The sequence below is a fragment of the Balaenoptera physalus genome (genome assembly GCF_965194825.1).
Source record: "Balaenoptera physalus genome assembly, chromosome: X".
NCBI lineage: Eukaryota > Metazoa > Chordata > Mammalia > Artiodactyla > Balaenopteridae > Balaenoptera > Balaenoptera physalus.
Window position 1 is genome coordinate 130976672 of NC_138903.1, and position 14696 is coordinate 130991367.

Sequence of the window (14696 nt, forward strand, 5' to 3'; positions counted from 1 at the left end):
ATCCTGGGAATCTTTCTCTTGCGGCAGATCCCAAAACTGTCTGTGGAACAAAGAGATGCCTTGGCTCTTAGAAAAGAACTTACGCTCTCAAAAAACAGATGACTCTCCAACTGCCACCTTTCTTCACGTATCCTGGAAAGCTAACTGGACATGCCTTTAGTCCCACCCATATCTAGTTCAGACATTGACCGATGGGGAAGTGAAGAGACTTGCTTAAGGGCACACAGGAGTCGCAGACAGAGTTGCATGTGGCCCCCAGCTCTTTTTGCCCCCAGCCCAGTTCTCTGTCTCCTGTGCCACATCAGGGCTTTGCAGTTTATCCAGTGACTACTACACCTGTAACAAACCGTCTCCAGATGAAGTAAACGAATGCCCAGAAAGGGATATCGACTTGTGTGTGGTCCCACAGCAAGGAAGTGACAGAGGAACTCAGATTCAAGTGTAGGTCCTTGGCGTCAAGTCTAGTTCTTGCCACCGTAACCCAGTTGTTTCCCCCACTGGCTCTTGTGTGTTGGCCTTGTGGACACAGAGGTGAGAAGCCACAGTGACCAATGTGGGGATACACATTTGGCTCTAAAAATCCACCTGGGACAGGACAGAGAAGACCTGCAGAGAGATGATTTGAGGCCCTTGTTGACAGTGAGATGAATGTGTTTCAGCAGTGAAATGTGGTCAGCAACAAGTGTTGGCAAGGTTAATAGGAGGCCACCATCCACAGGCTGCTTATGGAAGCAAGAACAAAAGTTTGGCTGTCTTGGAAGGCACTGAGCTCCTCGTTTCTGGAAGGGGAAATAGAGGCTGAATGACCACTTGGCAGCTTGCAGTTCTAGGAAGGATTTCTTTTGTGATGGTGTGAGCCTCCATTGCCTCACACATTTCCAGAGGCAATGTTTGCTCTAACTTGTCTCATGGGGCTCAGGGCCTTTTTGAGAGGAAAGATAGGAATGGTGGCTGTCTTGGCCAGGCTCTAGGACAGGTGGAAAGCAAGATGCCAGTGCCATGTGTCCAGATAAAGTATGTGACACCAATGTCAAGGTGGCACTCCTAAAGGAAAGTGGGTGGTGGGTTGCTGCCAGGCTGCCTTCTTAGAGCAGAACTTCCCAGGCGAAAGTTCTTTTAACTATCATTCTCCTGCAGTCAGATCTCAGCCTGACCTGGAATCAGAGGACTGAGCATACAACTTCTCCAAATCAGGATTTCCAAAAGAGCCGCAGTTTTGTGGTGCAAATTTTGGCCTTCTTGGTTGACAGGGCCAGGGATGGACCCACCTGGACAGGCCTCTCCAGGAAGCTGGTTCCTCTCTCACCCCCTCTGGCTTCCTCAGGACTGAAGTACCAACTTGTCCCCCACAAGGGGGTGCTGGACATAATTCCTTGCAAGAAAACCTAGATTCCCTGGGACTTTACACAATGAGTTGCTCAGAGCCTGGAGGGTGGGAGGCCACGTGGGGAGGCACGAAAATTGGTCCTTAAATATTTCAAGTGCTCTGGGTCAGCTCTGTACTCTAAGGACTCTTAGGGGAATTGTTTTGGGAACAGATCTTGTAAATTCTTATTCTTCTGGCTTTAATATTCTCAGAGCAGAGTTTAGGGAGCAGAGAAGCAGATAGAGGGTGGGAGGGGGGAAGCCAGAGGGGTGGGCCTAGCAGGATTCTCAGTGCAGCTCTGACTGAGGGCACATGTTCAAGGCAGTAGAGAGATGAAAAAGCCACCAGCCATGCTCTCCTCTCCCCTACTAGTGTACAGTCTAGTGGGGATGACTAGAAGCCCAAGGACACTAATAGGTGACAGAAGATGTCAACTGAAAAAAAAAAGTGCAACCTAAAAGTTGCAAAATTATGTGTTATTTGGGGACCTTACTGAGGACTACAGCCAGGTAAACAGCCTCTCAGCTCAGAGGAACTGTTCCAAAGAGGTAAGGGAGGAGCCAGGATACGTAGGAATTTTTGCCAAAAAAAAAAAAAATAGTGTAGTTGAACATCAAAAGATTACTGTTAATCACAAAAACCAGACATCTCAAGTTAATTAATTTAGTGCTTTTCCGTGTATGGGAAGATGCAAGAGTCTAGGCTCATTGAAATTATTCCTTGGATATGCATCTTAACTATCTAGGACCAGTATCCTGTTTTTCTCCATCCTGAATGCCCCTCAGGGCTCCCAGGTGGAGGTGGCTACAGCAGCTGATGGCTTGATAGCCGGCAGCATTTTCTTGTCCACAGCAAGATCGCAAACTATCACGTAGGCCAGAAGTGCCACAGGGGATACTGAAAGGAGAGATGGCACTTGGGAGGTGGCAGAAATGGGGGCAGTGTCACTTCAGGTGGGGACATGGAAGGTTCCGATGCATGACCGGCTTGTTTTGGATATCCTACAAAGTGGTCCAATGTGTTTGTGTTGGGGTGAGGGGAGAGCACACTGGAGAGGTGGGTGTCTTGGGGCCACGTGGGGCCAGCCCTGACCTGGGAGCCGAAGGAGCCAGCAAATGTATTATATATAAGTGTTTTTAATGAGTTTTGTTAACCGTAGGGTGGAGCTTATTTCTGTTTTCTTCACGGCTTAGTTCTTAAGACGCCACGCTGTGCAAAGATCCCTTCAGAAAGTATGGGTTGGTGTTTCAAGTATGGCTGTTCCTCTGCAACCCCATCGCGGGCCACCCAAAGGGGGATTTGGGCGGGGGGAGGGTGTTATGGTTTTGAGTCAGTAAAGCAAATTGGGGATTGTTGTCAAATTGAACTTTGTGGGAATTCCCTGGCGGTCCAGTGGTTAGGACTCCGTGCTTTCACTGCCAGATGGGGGTTCCATCCCTGGTGGGGGAACTAAGATCCCCAAAGCCACACAGCGCGGCCAAAAACAAAATAAAACAAGCAAAAAAATTGTACTTTGGGTGTACACTTTCCATGTCACTGGGTTTATACTACAGAGTATAAAACGATACAGTGGAAAAAAATTATTAGAAGAATTAGGAAATATGAATTCTCTAATCCCATCGCTGATCCAGTGGATTTGAAGCAAGTCATTTCCCAACTTTAGCTCTCACTTTCCTCAACTAAAATGAAAGGGCCTGACTGGGGCTCTTTCAGTTTGAGAATCATTTTCTGATTCACAGGGGGAAGACTGGAGGTGCTAGTTCCGGATGCCTCCGTAATGACCACGTCCCTTGACATGCCATTTCATTCCCATGGCAACAGCTCTGTTTGGGCTCCACTGGCCTCTAGCTCTTTAGCAGCTGCTGCAGGTCGGAGGTTTCAGGACTTTGTCCAGGGGCCACAGGGGTGGCTAATTTCTGTCTCTCTCTTACAGTTTCTGAGTTTATGCTAAAAGTTCTCTCTCCATTTACTGTGAGGTGAGCTCACAGTAAATCCTGGTAGAGTGTAGAATTCAGCAAGAAAAAGAGGTACAGAGGTTTAGTTTATATGAAACACTGATATGCAAATAAGATTAGCCAGGCATTTTGTCCCCCCTCAAATCTCATTTATGAATGGTTCTTTTTTTTATTTTTTATTTATTTATTTTTTTTAAACATCTTTATTGAAGTATAATTGCTTTACAATGGTGTGTTAGTTTCTGCTTTATAACAAAGTGAATCAGTTATACATATACATATGTTCCCATATCTCTTCCCTCTTGCATCTCCCTCCCTCCCACCCTCCCCATCCCACCCCTCTAGGTGGTCACAAAGCACCAAGCTGATCTCCCTGTGCTATGCGGCTGCTTCCCACTAGCTATCTATTTTACATTTGGTAGTGTATATATGTCCATGACACTCTCTCACCCTGTCACATCTCACCCCTCCCCCTCCCCATATCCTCAAGTCCATTCTCTAGTAGGTCTGTGTCTTTATTCCCGTCTTGCCACTAGGTTCTTCATGGCCTTTTTTTTTTTTCCCTTAGATTCCATACATATGTGTTAGCATACTGTATTTGTTTTTCTCTTTCTGACTTACTTCACTCTGTATGACAGACTCTAACTCCATCCACCTCATTACAAATACCTCCATTTCATTTCTTTTTATGGCTGAGTAATATTCCATTGTATACATGTGCCACATCTTCTTTATCCATTCATCCGATGATGGACACTTAGGTTGCTTCCATGTCCTGGCTATTGTAAATAGAGCTGCAATGAACATTTTGGTACATGATTCTTTTTGAACTATGGTTTTCTCAGGGTATATGCCCAGTAGTGGGATTGCTGGGTCGTATGGTAGTTCTATTTGTAGTTTTTTAAGGAACCTCCATACTGTTCTCCATAGTGGCTGTATCAATTTACATTCCCACCAACAGTGCAAGAGTGTTCCCTTTCCTCCACACCCTCTCCAGCATTTATCATTTCTAGATTTTTTGATGATGGCCATTCTGACCGGTGTGAGATGATATCTCATTGTAGTTTTGATTTGCATTTATGAATGGTTCTTGATTGAGTTATCACACAACTGCCCCAGAGGCTGCTAAAGTGCCATCCTGGGAGGCAAGAATTGAGCTACAAGATATATGTGTGACTCCTGATAAGTCCCTTCCAGACCAGTTTCCTCATCTGTACAAGGAAGAGTTTAGAATACTGTTATGGGCTGAATTGTGTGCCCCCCTCCATCCCAAGTTCATATGTCAAATTCCTAACCCCCAGTACCTCAGAATGTGACCTTACTTGGAAATAGGGTCATTGTAGTTGTAATTGGTTAAGATAAGGTCATACTGGAGTAGGCTGGGGGGGGTCCCTAATTCAATATGACTGGTGTCCTTATAAAAAGGAAAACTTTGGATACAGATACAGACACAGGGAGAACGCCACGTGAAGAGAAATACAGACATCAGGGGGATGCGCCTACAAAACAAGGCTCACCAAACATTGCCAGCAAACCACCAGAAGCTAGGGGAGAGGCACAGAACAGATTCACCTTCATCACCCTCAGAAAGAACCACACTTGCTGACACCTTGATCTCAGACTTCTATCCTCCAGAACTATGTGAAAATAAATGTCTGTTGTTTAAGCCACTCACTTTGTGGTATGTCGTTATGGCAGCCCTAGCAAGCTAATACAACTACATCAGTGATTCCCCATCTTTTCACTACCAAGAATCCCTTTGCTCTTTGTCCTTTTGTGGACTCCATTTATTTAACAGATATTTATTGAGCACCTACTATATGCCAGGCCCTTCTCTAGTCATTGGAGATACACAAAGTCAAAAAGCAAAGATCCCTCCCTCTTGTGTTCATTCTATGTTTTAAAACATTTAGTTGGCCAAGTATAGTATAGTTTATTTTAGTTTAGTAATAATTTGGGTATTTTCTCATGAGATAACCAGGATTACCTCATCAGTGTGATATAATTAGTGCCAAAATCAAATGAAGGTGATGTTTTTAAGTAGCTGTTGATCCCTTATGGCAAGTAAATACATTCAATTCATTAGGTTTCTAAAAATATTAAAAATTGTCAGAACCCCCTTTACTACATTTATGGATCCCTAGGGGTTCAAGGACCTCATCACAAGGTGATTAGCTAGAGCAGGGATCCTCAAAATTTTCCTGTGAAGGGCCAGATAGTAAATACTTTAGGCTTTGTGGCCCATACAGTCTCTGTCACAAACAACTACACAATGCTGTCATTGTAGCATGAAAGCAGCCATAGGCAATACAAAAGAATGAGCATGGCTGAGTTCCAATAAAATTTTGTTTATGGACACTGAAATCTGAATTTCATGTAGTTTTCTCGTGTGACGAAATGTTATTCTTCTTTTGATTTTTTTTTAACCATTTGAAAACGGAAAGACCTTTCTTAACTCATGCGCTGTAGAAAAACAGGTGGCAGGCACGCTGTAGATATTTGGCCGGCTGGCCAGTTTGCTGACCCATGAGCTTAGATTCTCTCTAATTCTGCTCTAGTTCTGGCATTAGGTGGTTCTTATACCCCAAAGGGTCTAGGTGAGGACCGGTGAGGGATTACAAATTTAGTAATTTGAACTCAGACCCGGGCTTCCTGCTTTCCGGTCCGCGGCCCCTAACACTGCTCTAAGCTGCTGGTTTAGTCATGATTTCAGATGTGGTCTTTGTATCCATGTGGTGCAGAAAATAGATGTGCGGTCAGCGGCCCTTTCCAGGCGTTGACCATGTAAGGGCTGTCCTCTTATTAGCAGCCAGTGGCAACCTAATTTTGTCAAGCCTGACCCTAGGCTTACGCACCCTTTTCGTTTATATATCTCTCGGGTTGCGCAGCCCGGGAGGCCCATCTGTCCCTTACTATTTGAGTCCCTGTTGTCTCATTGGCAGCTTTCTGAGCAGCTGCAAAATGTTTTTAACTTTAAGTGGAAGCTGGGATCACCAGCGTCTGGCCTGGAACAGTCTCTCTCAGCAAGGGCTCTTTCAGCTCTGACATTCCCTAGCTTTACGGACTCGGTGAGTGTTAAACTAACTCCTCCCAGCTTCCCACGGCTGGACTTTCACTGGGGGCAATAATTAATGAGGCGTTTACTCAAGGACTGGGGAATAATGTGCACTACTTTTTTGTGTTGTTGTTGTCGTCGGAAACTGCTTGGTTGCCTAGCACCCCAGTCGTCTGCCTTGTCTTCCTTCCTCGCAGATCATCTGTTCCAGTCGCCTCGCAACCACAGCTCGGCGACAGGGGCCGGAACGGGGACGAGAAGTGCTCGCGCGCGCTCAGGGGGCGGCCGCAGCACCGCCCTCCCCGGAAGAACATGCTGCGAGGCAAGTCCCGGCTCAACGTGGAGTGGCTGGGGTACTCGCCCGGCCTGCTCCTGGAGCGCAGGCCTCTCTTGGCAGGGCGCACGCCCCGCAGCCCCGGCCGGTAAGTCACGTGAACGCTCGCGACCGCGCCTGCGCCTGCGCCTGCGCCTGCGCCCGGCGTCCCCTCGGCGCGCCGCGCCTGCGCGCTGCGGCCCGCCGCCCGGCGCTCGCCGGCACTTCCGGCGCGGTCCGCCTCGACCGGTCTCCCGCGGAGCCGATTAAGCGCGGACGCCGAGCTCAGCCCGCCTCTGAGCACCTGCTGCGGGCGTGGCGACGCCATGGAGCGTTTTGATAAAGCGGCGCTGAACGCGGTGCAGCCGTGCGACTTCAGGTAGTCCGGGGCAGGGCCGGGGTCGGGCGGAGGCCTGGAGCACGAGGCGGACCGGCCCTGGCCGGGAGCGGGACAGGAGGGAAGGCCCGAGCCGACCGGGCTGACCTGCGGTGGGTGGGCGTGAGGTCTGGACCCTCGGGGCCGGAGCTGCGGGCTACAGGAGAGAGGGGAAGTGGGTTGGGACTTGCAGCGTCTGCACGCCCGGCCCCTACCCTTCGCTCGGGAGCAAGGGACCCGGGGTCTTGGGGGATAGGTCGGGGGGCCTTCAGCTCCTGTTTCTGGCCTAGCACCACTTCTCGCTGTTGTCTATATTGCGATCTTGCTGTTTGCAGTCTTTTTCCCCGCTGCAGGGTGAGCTCCCTGAGGACAGGAACCTGGCCTTCTCCGTCTCCGTGTCCCCCACAGGGCCTGCATCGTCGGGGCTTAATAAATGTTTGCTGTACGCATGAACGAATGGAAGGGAGAAAGGGCTCTCCCTGATTTGAGTCTTCTTCACTTGGGGAGTCAGTAGGATGGGGGCTGGTGGCCGAGTAGAGGGAACCTGAGGAGAGAGCGGGTGGTTCTTGATACCTCACGAGGCCAGAGGATGGGGAGGGGTTTAGCCGCCATTCAGTGTGTGCCAGGCTCAGCTTAGGTGCTTTGTTACATACATTATCAGAATTAAGAAAGTGCTTAGTTTCCTGATTTTTAAAAACGATGAAGTTGACTCAGAATAAGTGACTTGCCCAAGATCACACGGTTAGGTCACACAATTAATAAGTGTTGAAGCTGGCAGTTGTCCAAGCCCACTGACTCCAAAGCCCGTGATCTTTGGAGCCCCGTGATCTTTTTCACTCTCACAATGGCAATGTAGGTGTTTGTTTATTTTTTTTATTACTGTCTAGTAGTGACGCTACCAACAGGTATTTTTATTAAGTTCACTTAGAATACAGTATAGCCTTCCTAGACTGATTCTAGTGTTTCCTAATGGAATTTGCAGTGAAATCTACTTGCAGTGGAAGTCTTGCTTGCCATAAAAGGGAACATGGTAAGCTCTATCTGCTTAATGTTTGCTGCAGAAGTTTATATGAAGTGGGTAAACTCTAGATGGTTTTAAGAGTGGGGACACAGTAAGGTTCATCCTGAATTATTTGTTTCGTGTGAGGCCAGTTCTAATTCTGAATGTTCTCATTCTTCATTTCTAACAAGTCTCAGTAACACGCGATCAGACACATAGGAGAAATGAGTTGAATGACATCAGTAGCTTTGTTTTAGAATAAATCACCGGTTATACCCAAGCTGGCAAGGAGAAAATGTCCTATAAACACAAGAGGAAGTTTGAAAACTAGTTTTCAAAAGTTTGTATGCTTAACTTTGTACTTAGTCCTATATTTGTGAGACTGAAAGTCAAATTTTTGGAGCTTGAGGTAAAGAGAGAGGTGAGAAGGAGTTGGAGATAAGCTACAAATTGTTAAGATATGCTATGTGTAGAGTGCGTGGGGCTAGAAATTAACATGCAGAAAAGATTCTGTTCGCGTGGTAGGATCATAAGTGATTTTGTGTGCTTTAAAACAGTTTTATGGTATTATATCATCTTTTCTATAGTAAACTTTTCTCAAAGCCAGGCCAGATAATAGATATTCAAGAGATGATCTAAAGAACAGGAGAACCGGTTAACCTTCCCTTTCTCTAGGTTCTCAAGCTTTGTTTCTTTATCAGGTTAGATGATCTGAATTTTGCACACCAAAAACACATACTTTATTTTATTTTATTTTATTTAAGTATTTATTTTTTTCACACACACACACACACACACACTGTATTTTATTTTTACAAGAGATAAATAAACTGACACCAAGCATTGTAAATGGATGACCACAACAAAAGCAACAATGATTGCAATTACCAAACACGAAATACACTCATACTATGTCATAATATTGACATTCAGTCCAATAATCCTCCACTGTAACAGCTCCTTTACTTTGCAGTGAAAATTGATTTGTATATTTTTTGCCTCTGAGTCCTTGTGGGATTTTTTTTTTATTCAAACAGAAAGTCACAAAAATTATAATCATCCTCATCAGTTCACTCAGTCCCATGTAATTAATGTTTTTTTTCATCTTGATCTTTTGTTAGCACTTTTATGAATTCATCAGTTTTCCATTAGAGTTCTGAAAATGCTTATTCATTCAGTTCAGCAGTATAGTTAGTTACCAGAAACCTGTACTTGTCAGAGTCTTTTCCATGAATTCCTTGAAGATGAAACCCTTTTATAGCAACATTTTTGCAAAAGCATCAGAGTACACCCAGAACTGTCTGTAATGACAAAAGACTTAAAAATGACCACGGTTAAAGATTTGATGAAAGTTCATAATGCAATTGACAAGGAAATTTAGTTACTTCTGAGATATACATTTTAAAGTAATAACTAGAATTATGATTTACAACATTATACAAGAACATATAAGATTTTTAGAAATTTCATGTAATGTCTGAAACATTTATATTAACATATTTCCATACAAATAACCCAAAGAAAGTTTAGTATTAGTTGTTTTTTTTGTTTGTTTGTTTGTTTATACTGCAGGTTCTTATTAGTCATCAATTTTATACACATCAGTGTATACATGTCAATCCCAATCCCCCAATTCAGCACACCACCATCCCCACCCCACCGCGGTTTTCCCCCCTTGGTGTCCATATGGAAAACACATACTTTAACTCCCCAAAGAAACACCATGAAGGTCAAGTTTTTTGTTGGGGTCCACAAAAGAATTGGCCAAATACCGACTTTATGTATGTATGTATGTATTAATTTTTTATACAATTTTTAAAGGGTTACACTCCATACATAGTTATTACAAAATATTGGCTACATTCCCCGTGTTGTACAATACATCCTTGTAGCCTATCTACACAATAGTTTTTAGCTCCCACTCCCCTTCCCCTGTATTGCGCCTCCCACCCTCCCCACTGGTAACCACTAGTTTGTTCTGTATATCTGTGAATCTGCCTCTTTTTTGTTATTTTCACTAGTGTGTTGTATTTTTTAGATTCCACGTGTAAGTGGTATCATACAGTCTCTGACTTATTTCACTTAGCATAATGCCTTCCAAGTCCATCCACGTTGCTGCATATGGCAAAATTTCGTTCTTTATGGCTGAGTAGTGTTCCATTATACGTATGTATTGATATGTTTGTGTCTGTGTGTGTGTGTATACATATATATATCGTATCTCCTTTGTCCATTCATCTGTTGATGGATACTTAGGCTGCTTCTGTATCTTGGTAATTGTAAATAATGCTGCTGTGAATATTGGGGTGCATGTATCTTTTCAAATTAGTGTTTTTGTTTTCTTTGGATATGACTTTTTGTATTTTTTTATATAGAACTCCTGCAGACACTCATATTATTCATGAACATTACACAATAAATTTTTCTAAAATTTTTCTGTTAGGAAACAGTGTAAGGGAGCTTATGTATATTAGATGAGAATGTATAGCTCAGTGATCACCAAAGTGGGATGTATTAAAAGATGATTCATTGAAGTATGGAAAGAAAATAGTAGAATTTCTGCATAAATTAAAATTTTTTTAACCTTATCCTTTGTAGTGTCTGTTTTTGCATGTGTTTTATATTTTAAAGAATGCATGAGTAATATGTGTATAGATAATTTATTTTAAAAATCATTATGCCTGTATGGGGGTATGTGCTCAAAACTTTTATTTAATGATGGATTGCACAGTCAAAAAAGTTTGTAGACCACTGGTATAAACGTGAAATGTTCCCTTCCTTTGTGGCCTGCCAGAAGCCTCTTCTGTAATGGTATACACAATTATAAGAACTCCTTTGCCTGGATTGTCTAGGGGTACAGAGGAATGTGCAGGACTGGCTAGGACACAAGCTGTCATGTTAAGTGCTGTAACAACAGGCATGAACTAAGTGTGGTTGGATCCCAGAGCGATGAATCGTTCCAGCTGGCATAATCAGGAAAGGTGCCTAGAAGAGAGGTTATTCTGGGGGGACCTTGAAGGCTGGGCTGTATTCTTCCTAGAGATATAGATAAAAACGAACCTCTTGCTGAGTATTACCAGAAAGAATTAAGTTCAAGTGTTGACTACGAGCATAAAGTTAGACGTGTGTTAAGGTTGTAGGGGAGCAGCACTTGCCACCCCGAAGTGTCTCTTTGGTGTGCAGATTATTTCAAACTGAAAACAGTCAAGGCCCAAAAGACTCAGGAAGAAACGTTGACCTTCCCCTTAATTGCCTACAAAAATTTAAATAGAGGGCCTGTTCCTGGAAGAGAGCTATCACCAGAGATACCTGCAAAGAATATGGGCCAGGTGTGGGGGAAATGGGGCATAGAGACCGGAGTCCACTTTGTGTCCCATAGACTGCATGGCCTAGCAAACACTTGTTTACCAAACATTTGCTTTGCCATCTTCATATGAATTGCCTTCTTCCCCTTTGAAGTCCCCAACCCCTACCCGCAACATCCTCTTTTGTCTTTAGCTGAAGATGGTATTTAAGGCGACGGTTTCGGCCATTTTGGCGAGTTACTCAGTTCTCCTGGGTCTCTTCCACATATACATGTTACTCAACTTTGCTTTTTCTCCTGTTAATATGTCTCATGTCAATTTAATTCTTAGAACAGCCGGAAGAACCCAGGAGGGTAGAGGAAAATTTCTTCCTCCCTGACAAGGTAGTGTGAGGATGGTTAGATTTAAGGACTTTATCTAAAGGTTAAAAGCTGTAGGGCTTACTGCGTTTAAACGTAATGTGTGAGGTGGTATGTTTGAGGTATGTGTGTCCAGGGTTGCTGGAAGCTTACTGCGGCTTCACTGTCAGTGTGCTGCTCATTTGTGACAGTGCATTAGGACAAATGCTGACGTATATCTACTTATCAGTAAAACAACATTAAGGAATATTTGAAAGTGGGGAAATAACTTTATTATTGTGTATTAATCTGGAGTCCTTTTTCATGTGCACACATTTTTAACGTAATTGGAATAGTTAGTATACATCAGGGGTTGGCAAAGTTTTTCTGGAAAGGGCCAGTTAGTAAATATTTTAGGTTTTGAGGGCCATGTGGTCTGGCGCCACCACTAAGCTCTGCCTCTCTAGCTCCATGAAGTCTTAGGTGATGCATAGACAAGCGGGTGTGGCTATAATGTTTACATTGCTAATGTTTTAAGTAACAGTTTATCTGACTTGTTTTTCTTTAAGAATATAATTTTAAAAGCTTAATTGCATTCTTCAGAATCATTTTATTGTATTCTGGAACAAAACTTTTCCCATTGCAATATTTCCATTGATTTTAAAATAGTCTGGAAGAATAGAATTCACTGAACGAAAAGTGTTTTGATATCAAACTTTTAATGCATCCATGTTGTGAAGGCCGTCTAAGTTGTACTCTAGCTATTTAATTACAAAGAAATTTGAGTAAATTTCCTTCAGCTGCATTCAGATTGTTCTAGGCTCCTATTTCTTTGGAGATTCTCAAACCTTGTCTGTACTGTATTCAGCTAGCCACTGATAGGATGCTTTGTGAAGGGACGTTCATTAGTTGTTTTCTGTGTATCTTCTCCCTTGCTACCTCCATTGTGAATTCTGTAAATCGTGTACATTTGCATAGCACTTGGGCGATTACAGACCACTTTTTTGCACTTTGTGCTTCCTTTCACACTGGATCTGCTGCTGGATTTCTAGGATCTTCTAATTTTGAGTCCCTGGCACTGCCCCTTCTTCCTCTCGCCACTGCTTTCAAGGCAGGGGCAGTGTTCCCAGCATCTTTTCTGTGGGTATTTATAGCATTTATGGACACAAGAGTAGTTGGAAATGGCTGTGCAGGCTCTGATTTTCTCTTTGTTTACTTTATTCCAGAAATGAAAGTTCATTAGCATCCACTCTGAAGACGCTCCTGTTCTTCACAGCTTTAATGATCACTGTACCTATTGGGTTATATTTCACGACTAAATCTTATGTTTTTGAAGGTAATCCTAGACCATAAAACAAGACATTTTCTCCCTTAACTATATTTGAGATTCTGTGCTTTTATGACTTCTTTATATCTTTAAACTGGGTATTCTTAATTTTGCTTCTTCTGTTTTGCTTTTCAAAAATCACGTTGCATGAAATGAACTTTCATCACTCGGTTATTTCAGTTTGACGTCATATTTGCTTATGGTTTTCTGTGGAATAGCTTGCAGATCCTTTCTTTTAACAGCCCTTTGAGAGCAAGAGTTGCCTGACATGGAAGGAGGAATTTGGGGGAATGTACCTTTGGTGGAAGACATTGGAAGGAAGAGAAAATAAAGCTCCCTTTTTTAATGTCAGAGTCCTTAGATGAAGTGATCAGTTGTGGTTTTCATTCAAAATAATGTTCTTCTTGTGTAGAAGGTATTCAAATCTTTAAGTGAATACTTGATTTATCACTGTGCAAAGCATTCCTTTTTAATTGTCTGACTAGTTAAATATATAGCTAATAAAAATTAGTATGCTTTGTTTTTTGTATTTTGATACATTTTGGAATAAAATGGAAACTTTTTTTCTCTCGATAGGCGCCTTTGGGATGTCCAATAGGGACAGCTATTTTTATGCTGCTATTGTTGCAGTGGTCGCCGTCCACGTGGTGCTGGCCCTCTTTGTTTATGTGGCCTGGAATGAAGGTTCACGGCAGTGGCGTGAAGGCAAACAGGATTAAAGTGAACATCACCTTTTGATAGCATTAAATTGATTTTTTTTAAATGGTAAATGCGTCTGGGGTATTGATGATTTTAATAAAGTTGAAAGAACATGTTAAAATCAATCTTATGGAATCATGTTTGACTAGTGTAAATTTTGATCCTTCTAAAACAATGGTTTGTATCATCAGTTTTAACTGTATGAGCCTCTCATTTGCAAATGAGAATTTGGAAAAGTTAAATTGGTTACAAATAAGTATGTGAAATTAGTTACACATTATTCTGGGAAGAATTTGATTATCTTACAACAAAACAGTATTTTATAGCATTTCGTCTTTTGGTTGGCTTTGAGTTTTACTCCTCTGGATATATTCAGATGTACATAGTGGAGCAAATCTAAACTTTATTTTTCGCTGGAACACTTTTCCTAACTATCATGAAAATACCAGGTCATTGGATTTTGGGTTGTAAATGCATATTGGAAATTGCTTAAATTGTGGACACTGGAATTAATCTGAATGTCACTGAGAAATTTTGCATAAAGTGTAATCCCTCGTCAATAGAAATCTTTCATTACATTATTTCATGGGGAAACTAGGCTGAATCACACCCATTCATGTAAAAGGACTGGGTTTATTTAAGAATGCAGACAGCAAAGCAAAGAGAGCTACCTGACTAGGCACCCAGCCTACTCCCTAAAGGCCCCTTGCAGGCCAGCCTCCTGCTTTCAGACAAACTCTGTAACAATCTGCTTTGCTCTGGTCATTCAACAATGAACTTACGCTTTAATTACAAGGTTGTGTAAACTCCCTTTAAATTTCTTTTTCCTACTTTTTAATAATGTATATGAATGAATTTACATTTAAACGTGTTGATTTTTGCATACTTAGGGAGTGTAAAAAATCCTGAAAATAGATTATTTTTATCATCCAGGAAGTATTCTTGGAATTTCTAGTCTAGTC

The 14696-nt window shown here is 42.7% G+C and overlaps 1 protein-coding gene across 3 annotated transcripts; it reads left to right on the forward strand.

Annotated features, from left to right (window-relative positions):
* Positions 1–6191: 6191 nt before the first annotated feature.
* VMA21 (vacuolar ATPase assembly factor VMA21) lies at positions 6192–14014 on the forward strand. 3 transcript variants are annotated; one of them, XM_082444900.1, is made up of 4 exons: positions 6192–6389; positions 6538–6798; positions 12935–13044; positions 13612–14014. In XM_082444900.1, exons 2-4 carry the CDS (start codon positions 6689–6691, stop codon positions 13752–13754), a joined length of 363 nt encoding a protein of 120 aa, XP_082301026.1. In that variant the 5' UTR covers positions 6192–6389; positions 6538–6688; the 3' UTR covers positions 13755–14014. The 3 variants fall into 3 exon arrangements, with proteins under 3 accessions (XP_082301026.1, XP_082301027.1, XP_082301028.1); XM_082444901.1 differs by having other exon boundaries at positions 6574–6798; XM_082444902.1 differs by lacking the exons at positions 6192–6389; positions 6538–6798 and adding an exon at positions 6871–7068.
* Positions 14015–14696: the final 682 nt, after the last annotated feature.

Bases quoted from the DNA above. Each gene is read 5' to 3' on its own strand.
- VMA21 (XM_082444900.1), top strand. From the start codon at position 6,689: ATGCTGCGAGGCAAGTCCCGGCTCAACGTGGAGTGGCTGGGGTACTCG. The intron at 6,799-12,934 runs GTAAGTCACGTG...ACTTTATTCCAG, and splicing joins ACGCCCCGCAGCCCCGGCCG to AAATGAAAGTTCATTAGCAT. The intron at 13,045-13,611 runs GTAATCCTAGAC...TTCTCTCGATAG, and splicing joins TAAATCTTATGTTTTTGAAG to GCGCCTTTGGGATGTCCAAT.